The 13,454-nt window shown below is 42.9% G+C and overlaps 2 protein-coding genes across 3 annotated transcripts in view; both read right to left on the reverse strand.

The window, feature by feature from the left end:
- Nucleotides 1-444: 444 nt before the first annotated feature.
- LOC105820117 (chromosome unknown open reading frame, human C15orf40) lies at nucleotides 445-5,060 on the reverse strand. Of its 2 annotated transcripts, none has more exons than XM_012656538.1 (4): nucleotides 4,918-5,060; nucleotides 3,753-3,879; nucleotides 1,921-2,048; nucleotides 445-623 (listed from the first exon to the last, which is right to left on the reverse strand). In XM_012656538.1, the coding sequence occupies exons 1-4, from the start codon at nucleotides 5,029-5,031 to the stop codon at nucleotides 528-530; spliced, it is 465 nt and encodes a 154-aa protein (XP_012511992.1). In that variant the 5' UTR covers nucleotides 5,032-5,060; the 3' UTR covers nucleotides 445-527. The 2 variants fall into 2 exon arrangements, with proteins under 2 accessions (XP_012511992.1, XP_012511993.1); XM_012656539.1 differs by lacking the exon at nucleotides 445-623 and adding an exon at nucleotides 1,276-1,324.
- Nucleotides 5,061-8,172: 3,112 nt separating this feature from the next.
- The window catches only part of BTBD1 (BTB (POZ) domain containing 1), a 73,595-nt gene continuing 68,313 nt past the window's right edge, over nucleotides 8,173-13,454 (reverse strand). Inside the window, exons 7-8 of the mRNA XM_012656536.1 lie at nucleotides 10,505-10,651; nucleotides 8,173-9,976 (exon numbers count right to left, since the gene is read on the reverse strand). Of these exons, the coding sequence (XP_012511990.1) occupies nucleotides 9,818-9,976; nucleotides 10,505-10,651 (306 nt within the window). The 3' untranslated portion in view covers nucleotides 8,173-9,817. The remainder of the gene's footprint in view (nucleotides 9,977-10,504; nucleotides 10,652-13,454) is intronic.

The following is a 13,454-nucleotide window of genomic DNA, read 5'->3' on the forward strand; positions in this document are numbered from 1 at the left end:
TTAAAATATAAGGTAAGACTACGAAGCACCATGACAGGTTTTTCTCTGCCATTTGTAAACTAGATTAGAAGGCAATTTCCAGAATTCCAGAACTGTTGTGGAGATATTATCATTTTCATTTACAATCAGGATAAATTGCATTCAACAAGGAGTCAAGGGATCTGGGTTCCAGTTGCCATCTTGCACGGTATGACCTTGAATAAGTCTCTCAACTTCCGGATGTCAGAAGCCCCATCACAGAACGAAAGGTGTTAAGTCAGGTCATCTTGAACACCCTGTCCAGCTCTGTTATTTTGTAATGCCATGAAATCAGAATAACACATTCCAGGCTGTTTGGAGTCAGGGATTTTAGAACCTATATAATAATGTACAGTATTTTAAAAATTTCTACTTTTTTGAATTTTATTTAAATATATACATATTTTCCTATGTTCTTCTGTGCATTCAAATATATTTTCCTATTTAACAGACTCTTCGTCATTAGCAACAAAAAAGCTTCCCAGTGATGCATTTTTCATTTCTTGCTTTTATTTCTTTTTGGCTTCCTTTTTTAACTTCTCCAAGATCTCTTCTGGAGTTGTGGAGGCCAAAAGTTTCACCACCTTTTCACGAGATTTACCACCCTGGACCAAAAGGAAAGAACCACACTGAACATTCCCATGCTATTAGAGATAGCAGACCTCGGTTGTCCAACAGGCTTTCCTGATGACTTGGGTACTGCTTTCTCCTGGCCACTTCTGGTCTAACCAAACACTATCTCTTAGATTCTACCTTACTACAGATTTTTACAACTCTCCAGGGTTTTCACCTTCATACATCAATTTCTTTAATAATAAAAGCTAGGCATTAAAATTTCAAAATGAATATAGAATCTTTATAACATTCTAGGTTCAAGTAATTTTTTATTTAAATTAAAAATGAAAATCACTGTTAAAATACAAAAATACTGCAACTTTATAAACTTTGCATAAAATAATTCTAAATGTAAACAAATTGCTATTCTCTACATCCTTAAACATTTCTGAAAATTCCAAACAAAAAGGAATCATATATCCATATGCTATAATTTCAGAACCACATAAAAACTTTTAAAAGGGTTTGTTTTCAAAGATATCATTTAAAGATAAAATCTGAGCAGGGATTTATCTAGATGGATGGAATCTGCACAGGTGAGGAGTACCTTTTAGGCGAACATTAGAGCATGAGCACTAGCCAAAAATCAGAAATGACAGGAGGGACATTCAGATGGATTTTTAGGTGCGGTGTATGGATCAATGACTTTGAACGCCAGCTGGAACTCGGACTGGAGCTATATAATGCAGCACTGTAAAACAAGCAGTGCTTTAAGAAATATAAACATGGATGGGCCCTACTCCTGCAGATTCTGTTTCAATAAGTCTAGGGTGATGCCCAGGTGATTTAGAAATCATTCGCAAGTGATTTTGATATCCACCCCCAGCACAAAACCTTGCGAATTAACGACTTCATATGAACTGCTGTCTTCCTAATGGAAGGTGAGCAAGGGCAGCGTAGGGATCAGTGATCCTTGCTGGATTCACTAATGGAGATAACAAACACCAGGAACCACTTCAGATTTTTTAGTGTGGTGACAACTTCAGGGAAGAAGTAAGCAAGATTAACCTGTTGACACGTTCAGGAATAAACTTAGGAGAAAATGCTGGAAATGATGGCAGCTGAGAAATGTAAGAACAGGGTGTGGACAGCCTGAATAAGGACTGGGGCAGTAGGAATGAAGCAGACCAAATAGGAAGAATTCACAGGTTTTTGTGGTTAAATGAATATGAGAGTTAAAACAACTGGCTTTCCAATTATTTGAAAAAGAAAAAAAATCAGTATTTTGAGTCATGATTGATGCATAATAATCAAAATGTTTAACAAGAGAGACAGATAGAGACCTACCTTATCCAAAACCACATCACTCTTTCTGAGTTCTAAGACCTTGGACAGATACCGACAGAGCTCAGCATTGGCCTCTCCCTCCGATGGCGGTGCTGCAATAGCTACACTGACGGCTTCTGCTGTCAAATCTGGAATGAAAACAGTGTGGACTTTATCCTTGTAAGTTCATTTTCTTCGTGAAGTGCAGATATTTTGTAAAAGAGTTTGCATTTGCCGGCACAAAATAGACTTTCAATTAATAACTGTTGAATGAAGAAACGAATGATTAAACTAATCACAACTAAGGGAACATAAACATCATAAATATGCCTCTACCATTAGAGAAAATAAATCCAGAGAAGAAAATAGATATTTACCCAACTCTGCTGACCAAGATGGGCCTACAGGATCCTGGGGAGTATCCCGGATTTACACAACTAGAAATTGCACTTGGTCTGATGTAACTAGACCAAGAGCAACAAGATGTACCAATCTCACATGGCTAGAAAGTGATGATGATTCAAAAATAAATTTCGACTCATGATTTAAAATCCAGGCACAAAGAACAGCGGTCCTGACCTCCCCATCAATACAGCCTTTATAAAGAGTAACCCGCCTGTAATTCTCCACTGTTATTTCTGAGACAGAGAAGCATTTACTCAAAGCAGTTTGCAAACAAGCCTGAGCTGATCCTACAGCTCGAGGGGTTACTCAGGCATCTCCACACACTTACACCCTGTCTGTGTAAACAACATGGCCATAGCATCCACAAGAATGAGGTGGTTAAAAAAACCCACCTCCCAGCCTGTCGTTGATTCTAAAATGCATAGTTTTTCACATTTTAACACCTTTGAAATTGAGATGTGCCTTATAACAGATGAATGCAAACTCAGTTGATATGGATATTTTTCTCACTTGTACATAAAATACTGTGTACCTTATAGTTGATGCCATCTTAGATTTAATGAAACATCTCAACAGTAGACAGTGTCCACAGCCACTCTTAGAAAATGCTGGCCAAGGAGGGTCCGGCCATACAGACAAGCTAACAGGGCCATTAGCACAAACCAGGCCTAGCACAGCAATTCTGGAGTCTTGTTTTCAAAATATAATTTATAATACAGAGCATTAGAGGTGAAAAAGATCTTCAAAATAATTCAGATCAATGGTTTTCAAACTTTTTTCTCCTTCACACTCCCTCCTTTTTCCCAATTTTCTCTAGAATCCGTTTAAAATGTTTAAAACAAATGTAAACACAGCTACTCAGGAGCCCCATCTGCCTGGCCTTCCCTTGCCCAGCGCAGAGTCCTGGGCACCTCCAGGGCTCCAGAAATAGCCTGAAACCCTCTTAGTCCAACTATCTCATCTGACGGATGAAAAAACTGGGCCCCTACATAATGTTTTATACTGTTTTAATTTAAAACAAATTCACACAGGAATTGACCAGGGGTCTCAGATCTCAGGTTTTCTCCCCCCTCCTTAAGCCAGTGATCATTAAACTGGACCAAAATGTCCCTGTTTCTCTAGTCAATGTCTCCAGCTTTAAAACAGGACAAACTAAGAATAATCTAGGCTACATATATGTCTCCATATGTATCCTTTCTAAAATACCATATTTTTAAAAGGAGAATATACAATAGTTTTCATCTAACTTGGCATGATTTAAATATCATATATTCATTTTCAAACACCTTTAAATTAGAATCTAGAATTTTAAAATGGAGAAACCGTTAACTGCAGATGTGAAAGACATACTCCACTGTCACAGGACAAGCTTTCAGCCAACCAAGGCAAGGGAGGCTGGAGGGGACACCTGAGTCACACATGAATCCCATCCCAGTGTCCACAGATACCTGTTACGGCATTTTGTTTGGAGCCAGGTTTGGCATGGATGGCTATGGTGACACAACCTTTAGGATCAACAGCCACAGGAGCTAGGGGAGGAAGTGGTCCCTCTGGTTCCTTGCTCTGGCTTTTACCCTAAAATGACAACCACCACACAACTTTACAGGTTACAAAATATTTTCCCACCCATTTAACTCAATCCTTCCACTACTCCCTTTCACCCTTGACTCACCCTTGACGGAGACAAACTAGGCTAATCAGCGTGTCCAGGGACTTCAGGCCTAGAATGCTTTTCCCATGGCCTTCAAGACTCAAATCAATTCTTCCATGAAGCCTTTCCATCAACCCCACAAAGCGTTTTTCCTCCCTTGGAAGAGACCTGACTGGCTTCCGTATCTTAATGCTGGTTCCCACCGTCTCCAATTCCTCAGAGACACGGATCATCTATTCATTTCCGTATCCCACCCTGCAGGAGCTAGTAAACGTCTGTGAACTACTAAGGCTGGAAGCGTATACGTGCGTGTGTTTGGGGGGGGGGAGGAAGGAACAACAGTGACTGATACTTAAAGGCCTATTTATTATGTGACCTAAGCTGTGCTAGGAACTTTGATTCATTCAACAAATATGAACTAAGCAGTGCGGGCTGCAGCGAGGAGGAAAGAGCAAGTGTAACTGCAACACTGTGCTGAGTGCACCCAGGAGATACGCGCAGGACGTTACACCGGGGAGGCATCCAGGAGGCAGTGCTTGAGCCAAGTCTGAGAAACCGGCAGAAATTAGCCACGCAAAGACGGTGGGAGGAAGCGGGAGTGGTGCGTGCTTGCCGGAAGGGACAGGAGCAGACAGGGTAGGGAGGCAGGACGCACAAGGGGCTGCGCAGGGAAGCGCAGGCGTTGCGGTGCCGCTGGAACTAAGTGCTAGCCCGGGAGAGCCCGTGTGCCGCCGGGGCCAGTGCTCGGACGTCCCCCGGCGGGTGGCGGCGCAGCCTGGAGGCGGGGCGCGGGCGGCAGGAGCCCCAGTCGGGGGCAGAGGCGCTGTCCTGAGCCCCGGAACTGAGAGACTACGCGCTGCTGGCGGGGCCTTGCCCCCACCCCGCGGGTCCCACTCCGCCCCCGCGCGCCACAGTGATTAGCCCTGCGGCCCGCCCTCTTGCCCAGGGAACTTGCCACTGGCCTTGTTCGTCGCACCAGCCTTCTTAGGCATCTCGGCGCCGCAAGGGAGCTGAGCGGAGGCCCGAGCACCTGGCGCTGTCCCGAGCTGCCTCAGCCCGCAGCCGAGTCGCAGCATCACGGCCGGGGGAGGCCGCCGGAAGGACCCCGTGCGCCTGCGCACGCAGCGGACGAGAGCGGCCCCAGGGTCCCGCGCCTCCGCTCCGGCCCGAGGGCGACACCTGGCGGCCGGCGGGAGCGAGTCTCGTTCCTCCAGAACCTGCACGGGCCCCTCTTGACTGGAAAGGGCCTCAGCGGGTGGGAAGGTGCGTCACCTCTGGTCTTCTCTTGCGTCACTTTCTCTTTGAAAGGTATTGTCATTTCTCAGGATTGGAGTGAGCGGCAAAGTGTACACAGGACCTTCATGCTCCTGCAGCCAACCAGCAGGTGCAGGGCCGCTGCTTCCTGCGGCCCACAGGTCGACACAGAGCCTCGTGCCGGCTTTGCCCTTGGGTACGTTCCGTGTAGCGATGGCGCATCTACCTCGTGCCAGGCGCACAGGATCCCACAATGGAGAGGAAATATACTGAGACACGTGATATGGCAAGACATGAAACTGGAGAAGTCGGCAGAGGCGAGATCACGGGCTCACTGACGGGTGTGAAGCTAGGGATTGGCAGTCCAATTCGTTGTATTCCAGAAACACCACCGGCTGCACTGTGGCCAACAGGGAAAGCCAGAGGTAGGGAGAGCTGCCACCTCAGTGGGCGATGGCCTGAACTAGAGGAGCTGCAGCACGAGTGAAGAGCTGACCATTTCAAGGGCGTTCAGGAACTGGGATGATCAGATCTTGGGGAATGACTGAATGTGGGAATGAGAGTGGAGAGTCAAGGACATGCCCAGGTCTAGGGCCCGAAGAACAGGGTTGGGAGTCTGAGGGGTTCAGTTCTGGGCATAATGGTTTGAGACCATTATGTGGTCTCATTATGTGGGACATCCAAGTACCAATGTTAAGGGGGTAGCCGAAGCTTGAGAGATCAGGGCGGGCGGTAGAGATTCTGGGGTCCTCCGGAAGCAGGCAGCAACTGAAGCGGTGGAAATGGATGAGAGCAAGGTGCAGAGGGCGGCACAGCGTGAGTGTGCAGGACAGGACCATCAGGGCAGGTAGAGAAGTCACCAGAGGACATTGTCCAGAGGCAGGAGTACAGTGTAACGGCAGCTACAGGAGGGTACTACAGAGGGAGTAGCCAACAATGAATGCCACAGACAGAGCATGCAAAACAAGGACTGAGACGTGTCCCCAGAATTTAGACATAATAGTGTGTTGATGACCCAGGCAGGAGTGGTTTCAGTGGAGAGGAGGAAATGGACGTAATGAGCGTAGAGAACAACTCAGTGACTTCGCTGGGGAGTGACTGGTATCTGAGGGGGCACATGACATCCACACACCTTTATTTTTGCAGCTGGATAAGAGTTAACTGTATTTGAAGGTTGACAGGAATGAGCCAGGAGAGGAGCCGTTACGGCAGAGGGACGTTCCTGCGGTGGGGCGGTCTGAGCACGTGTGCAGAGACGGCTCTGACTACAGGAGGCCTTCGACGCTCCTTCCTCCGTAAGAAAGGGGAAAGCTCGGGAGCACATGTAGATGCATTTGCAGGTGTGGTGACAGAAGCTGGAATTTCTTTCATTAGCTAAGGCTGGGGAGGTGCTGACGTTGTGAGCAAAGGGGAACACGTATCCACAGGGACTCTGGAGAATGGGAAAGAGCCGACAATTGAAACCCAGCAGCACTGACAGTTAAGGGAGACCATGAAATCATCATAGTCCCGATCTATACCGTTCTATCATTTTAAATGCTTGGACCCAGCAGCCAGAAGTTGAAGACAAGGCAGACAACTGGGTTGATCCAGGTGTACACATGTAGGTTGAAGGTTACTGATGAAGGGGCTAAAGTGACTGAAGATCAAAGGTGGAGAAGGTGGGGGGAGTTCACAGGTAGAGTCTAACTGGGTAGGGAAGGAAGTAGAGAGATGGCAGAACAGAGAGGTCAAGGGGCTGCAGTCTTCAGGGTCAATAATGGGTGAACTAGAAAGCAAACGAGAGCTGGAAGTAGCATCGTCGCTGTGGTCAGAGTGGGATGTCTGAATTTACTATCTCAGAGGCAGAGCAATTCCACATCACCACGGCGTGCACGGTGTGGTCCTGGGAAGGAATGCTGCAGGTTGCTGGAAGTAAGGAAACTGGAAACCTAGGTGTGGAAGGGTTGTCCACATGGACACCGAGCCACTCAGCATGAAGGCTTGAGCAGAAGTGAGCCAGGTGTTAAACCAAAACCAGATTTTCTTCCTTTGAAATCTCTAGCTTGGGAGATAGAAATGGGTTTAAATTCCACCTCCTACTACTTACTGACCTTTTTGAACATTAATTTGCCTGTGTAGGGGTGTTATAATAGTACTTATCTCACACTGATGCTGTGAGAAACGAGTAAGAATGTATATAAAGTACTTAGTGCAGAGCCCAGTATAGTTTTACCACTCGAGTAGCTATTATTAATAAACAATGTGAGATGACTGTCTCACTATAACAGAGTAAATAACAAGATTATTTCTTGCAATCTTCCATTCTTCATTCTCTACCTCCTGAGCTTAGAATATGGGAGAAAAACCTGAGACCACAGAAAAGTGATCAAGAAACAGATGTGGGCCGGGCGCGGTGGCTCACAATTGGCCTGCAGTCCTAGCACTCTGGGAGGCCAAGGACCGTGGATTGTTTGAGCTCAGGAGTTCGAGACCAGCCTGAGCAAGAGCGAGACCCCCGTCTCTACCAAAAATAGAAAGAAATTAATTGGACAACTAAAAATATATAGAAAAAATTAGCCGGGCATGGTGGCACATGCCTGTAGTCCCACCTACTCGGGAGGCTGAGGCAGGAGGATCACTTGAGCCCAGGAGTTTGAGGTTGCTGTGAGCGAGGACGACGCCACGGCACTCTAGCCCGGGCAACAGAGTGAGACTCTGTCTCAAAAAAAAAAAAGAAAAGAAACAGATGCGGCAACTGTTGCAACTGTTGCTGCTGCCGTGGTGCCTACGTACTGCTGTGCGGCAGCAAGGCACTCTTATTTTGGGCTGCATTGCTCCAATTCGGTTAGAGTTAAACCTCAATTAACTAGAACTTTTGTTCCAGAGTGGTATCTCATATTCAATTTTCAGATGAAAAAGACAAATGACAAAAATATAAAAGGATAACATATATTTATTTTTTTTTAAATTCCAGGGAATATCCCAATGTTAGCGAACACTTCTGTTTATTGTCCCTTCTATGGCCACATCCAGTTACAATCATTGTTCAGTACAATATACTTGAGACATGTGAGATGCCTCAAACATTAAGAAACACTCACTTATCTCTGGCCTAGTGTGCTTTTTAAGGTGAAGTTCTTCCTGTAATGGTTACTAGAGTGTTTGCTGGTTGATTTTTAGTTAACCAGGACCATGTATTCCACAGGACCATACATGCCATCAGTATTCCAGTTAACTGAGGTTTATATCCATAAGGATGTGGTACCAGAGATAGAAAATTTTCCCTTTTTTTCCCAGCAATTTCAAGAGACCTCAGCCACCAACACACGTCACTACCTTCTTGAAAATATAAAGTGAAATATTACTTCAGATGAACATTTTTTACATCCTAATTACTTACTTTTAGAAAAAATCCTTAAGTTGATACTTAAAAGAATTGTGATTTTTCATTTATCTTCCACAACTATATGACATACCTTAAACTTAATTACACTTAAATTTTTTATAACAGAATCACTTTCAAGGGAAAAAAATGAATGTTATTTCATTTACATTAAAAAACTCTGCTCTGTAAGGAAGTATATAAATGTCCTTCTGCCAGATATACTTCCTAGCTCCTCCCAGCACAGCTGCACCAGCGACATTAATGAGGTCACAATATTAAACATATTTTAACATTGGATAGAAACATGTAGGTGGCAGAAAGCATACTTTTCAGCAGGAGTGATTCTGTGGGATATCTCAGAGTAGTTGTTAGAAATGTCAGTATTTTTCCGATTTCTTGCTGTGTAGGATTATCGCCATGCGGAAGTACATCATCATCACCATCATCGCTTCAGTCCTGGGACTCGGGCAGCACCCCACGGACAGGAACAGCGGTGCAGGTTAGTGATAAAGAATCCAGTCTTAGACTGTACCTTTAGATCCTTTGTTTATATCACATTATTGTGAATTTATACAAACTCCATTTGTAATTTTAAAACTGTACTAAGTAACACAATACTATACTATTACAAAATATCTTTTTCTGTAAATGCATTGAAAATTTTCATGGGCATTTTATTAGGCCTGTTTTTTAGCATTATTCCAAATGCTATCAGATATTTCAAACCCCCAAATATAAAGTCAGTTTTCTTAATTTTCTGAAATTAGTTATTCGAGTTAATAGGAATTCTGTAAGAATGCTGACCCATCTCATCTCATCCAACCTTGAAAACAGCGAAGCCTATTTGCCCATCTCAGCTAACCTTCAAAATGGTTAAAACAAAAACAAAACAAAAAAACAGCTATATATATAACAAGAATCTTTCAATTCCAAAACTATTGAAAAGTCCATGAGTCAACTGATCTATGAAATTATATAGGATGAAGCTGAAATAGCTGCGCTTTTTAAAAACAATTAAACCCAGTTCTCTTTTCCTCTAAGGTTGTAAGAAAATGGAAAATCTGCTTTTAAATCATGCAGAGATTTAAATCAACATTTTTCTGTCTAAGAAACTAAAATGTTTCTTATCTTACATTTATAAATATTCATAACACTCAAACCATTTTTTTGTGGCCACTTATTTATGCTTTTGACACTAGATTATATGGTACTACTTAGCCGAGACGTAATATAATACTCGATTATGTGTAAAATATTATTTCTGGTATTTGTCCATCTTCTATGGAGGTGCCGTTATTATTGCCAGGGGAGCTGAGAAAGAAGAAGACAGTCTTGCTGGCAGCAGGCGTCTCGTGCACGACCTTCTTCAGTCCTTTTGTGCCATAGTGGGAATCTGGACCCTAAATGAGAACGCAAGGTTCCTTAGTGATTTTCATTTAATAAGCACTCAATTTAATTTGGCATTTTAATTAGATTAATATTCTATTTCATTATAGCTCCTGTATAAAATTTTGTGCTAAGTCTTTTAGTGAAAAATGAAATTTTTACTAAAAAACCAATTAATGAGTAAAAATACTGAATGGAGAGCTCAGCTATTAGAGAAGAGTGAAAAGATTTTAAGAAAGTAATTATTTTCTCTTTTGTCAAACATTCAATTTCCTACACAAAGGGCTACTTCTGAAGGACTCTCTTTCAGAACAGAGCTGTGCAGAGAAGCACTTTTCTTTTTTTTTTGATTCACTAGTTTGCTTCTAAGCACTTCTTTTCTCACTATTTTAGTTCCCATCTTCTTTCTGTGCCCCCTTGTCCCCCACTGTTTCTAAAGGGCTCTACTGTCAGTGACTCTCGGCTTCTAAAATGCGCTTTCAAGAGGTAACAACAGTCAACATTCAAGAGGAAACTGTCTGGAACCCGTGAGCGACTCTTACTTTGAGCGTTGCGCATGCCGTGTAGCACACGTTGGGCAGGATCTCTATAGGTTCTTTGAACATGACCCTGAATGTGTTAGCTGTGCCATCACAACTAAATCCAGTATCATTTTGTCCCAGGGTTTGTTTTTTTTCATATTCAATGATCTGTAATTTTTAAAAGACAAGTTACATTTAAGTTAAACCAAATGGAACAAAGTTTTATAGAAAAGAATATGAAGCCCTTAGCAATAGCAGAGTAGACTATTAAATCTCTGTGTTCTAGTCTTTCTCTACTTACCTTTAACCACTAAAGGTGGCTTTCAACATGCTGTTTATCATTCAGCACAGTAAGAACCAGGAGGATGTCAGATAACGGGGCCTTGACTGTAGGAGAAAGGAGCTTCCGTAAAAGACACACAGCTTGATGTATGGATTTTTAGAATGTGTCAATTTTAGATACCTGAGGAAAACAAGCCTTTAACTCCTCGCTAGCCTGCCTTGTTGCTAGGAAATTCCCTCAGCATTTCCTGTGTCTAAATGTTATTTACTAAAATTAAAATGACCTTAAATGCAGTATCTGGTTTGTGAATATTCAGTGTAAAAATTCTATTTTAGTCCCATAATCTGTGCCAAGCCCTATGCTAGGCACTGAGGGACATCCTCAAGGAGCTTCTAGTCACTAAGGAAGACGTGTTTACAGTGACAATTCAGTCCAGCACCCACAGTAAGCAGGATGTGCGTAGACGAAATGGCGAAGAGAGGAAACACTGCGTCTGTCGAGCTGGTTAAGCGAAGCTTCCCGGAGAAGAGTTTTAAAAGCGCGAGTCAGAGCTTACCAGCTTACCAGGTTACAAGAGAAAGGTTTTCTATGTGTGGGAAAGCACAGCAGAGGCAGACACTCACAGACCTGCCTTTTTGCCACATTAGATGAAAACTAATGGTGCAACAGGCAAAAGCCATCTATGCTGGGAGAGGTCAGGACAGTGGACACCGTGCAGGAGAGTGACTGGGCTTCTGGGGCGCTGCCCTGTCCTGTTGCCCGATCAGGCACTGATTACACAGGAATGTCTGGTTTGTGTACATATGTGCCACTTATAAATATGCATACTTTTCTGTGTGTATAATCACAGTTCAATAAAAAATTGAAACAAAATGACATGACATGATGGTGCCCTAGAATAAAGCAGTAAGACACAGGATTTGGTGGTGACCATGTAATCGAGACCAAACCACTTCACTTTTCTGAACTTCGGTTTTGTCTTTTAATTGGGGAAAAACCTTGTTTTGCCTTCTTCCTAAGATTATTATGAAAATCAAATTATAAAACAGCAACAAAAATAGCAACAACTATATGCTGAACACTTTACAGGCATCATCTCGAGCAGTCCTTACAAAACTATAAAGTAGGTACCACTACTGTCATAGCAGAGGAGGAGACTGAGGCTTAGGGAGGGTACAAAATTCACAGTCATACCTTACAGGCAACAGAGCTGAGATTCAAACCCAAACAATTCTTTCTGATTTGAAAGCTCATTCACTTAACTACTGTTTTAAATCTCCTATAAAATACAGGCAAACATCTACAGAAAATGTAATAGAGCTGAGATTCAAACCCACGCAGGTCTACCTGACTTTAAAGTTCATTTGCTTAATCACTTTTAAAAATCTCCAATAAAATATAGGTGAAAATCCCTAGAAAATGCCAAAGCATTAGCAACTATAATGTGGTATCATTATCAGCATATGGACATATATTCAAAACCTGCTTTTGGCCATTGTCAATAATTCACTTACAGATTTGCTATCTTCAATATTGATGTCCCATGGGGATATCAGAGAAGTTGAGATGTTATACTAGGGTCCTTAAATGACACAACTGTTAAAGTCCTAAGAGTTTGCCACCTTTCCTTAACGGTCCATGGAGCTAGTGGTAGTGGATGCGGGTTGACCACTGTTCTCAAAATCTTCCAAGCCAGTATATGTCCTACTTGCTACTATATAACACAAGACTTTGGCGCTTTCATTTAATACTGTGAATCACGCCAAAGCTGTGTTTTAAGAAGTATGTGGCTCTCCTTTTAGGTCAAGTGAAGTGGCTCTCCCCAAACAAGCAATGAAGATGACTAATGTTCACACCAAAATGCGCCATCTCCATCATGGCTACATCTGCTAGTTAAACATAGAGACTTTTCTTTCCATATTCCATATCTCTGGGGTTAGGACCCAGGATGGGCATTATGAAAAAAGCCCTCTAGGTACTTCCAGTAAATATTCCTGTTTACAACTTACTGATTTAGAGGAATTGAAATTGTAAGTGTATAAGAGAAGGGTTGACTCAGGGACCATAGCTGTTGGTAGATACCTGGTATTGAGAGAAGTTTCCCACAGGAGTGGGCCTTTAATGCAGAGTTAAAGCAAAGTTTGTAAACTGGTAACTATCAGGATTTAGCTTCAGATTGGCTTTGTATGGCCCTCATGGTGTCGCTATTTCTAAAGATTTTGAATTATCAGTCAATAGTTAAAAATAGACCATGGGGAGATTTCATATAAAAATCCAATTTCTGGCTTATAAAAATCAGAAACTCTGGCATCCTTGGACCCTTATTATCACATTGCAGCTACTGGAAAGAGCTAAGTAGTGGCTGCCCCTTTAAATATTCCACATCCCCCACAACTCCCTCCTGTCCCTAGTGTCTCCTACACCAGGCCTGGTTTCTCCATTTAAAATTACCTGTCCAGTCCCTGGTAGGCATTTGAATTTGTCACCTCTGACACAAAGGAATAGATGGTTGGATAGCCACACGTAGAAGACTGAAACAGGATCCACACCTTTCACCTCTCGCAAAAATCAACTCACGGTGGGTAACAGACTTAAACCTAAGATGTGAAATGATTAGAATTCTAGAAGAAAATGTTGGAAAAACTCTTCTAGACATTGGCCTAGGCAAAGAATTTATGAAGAAGACCC

This window comes from Propithecus coquereli, unplaced genomic scaffold (assembly GCF_000956105.1).
Source record: "Propithecus coquereli isolate 6110/MARCELLA unplaced genomic scaffold, Pcoq_1.0 Scaffold507, whole genome shotgun sequence".
Lineage (NCBI taxonomy): Eukaryota > Metazoa > Chordata > Mammalia > Primates > Indriidae > Propithecus > Propithecus coquereli.

Bases quoted from the DNA above. Each gene is read 5' to 3' on its own strand.
- LOC105820117 (XM_012656538.1), bottom strand. From the start codon at position 5,031: ATGCTGCGACTCGGCTGCGGGCTGAGGCAGCTCGGGACAGCGCCAGGT. The intron at 2,049-3,752 runs GTATCTGTGGAC...TTTTCATTCCAG, and splicing joins CAAACAAAATGCCGTAACAG to ATTTGACAGCAGAAGCCGTC. The intron at 624-1,920 runs GTAGGTCTCTAT...CTTTTGGTCCAG, and splicing joins GTGATGTGGTTTTGGATAAG to GGTGGTAAATCTCGTGAAAA.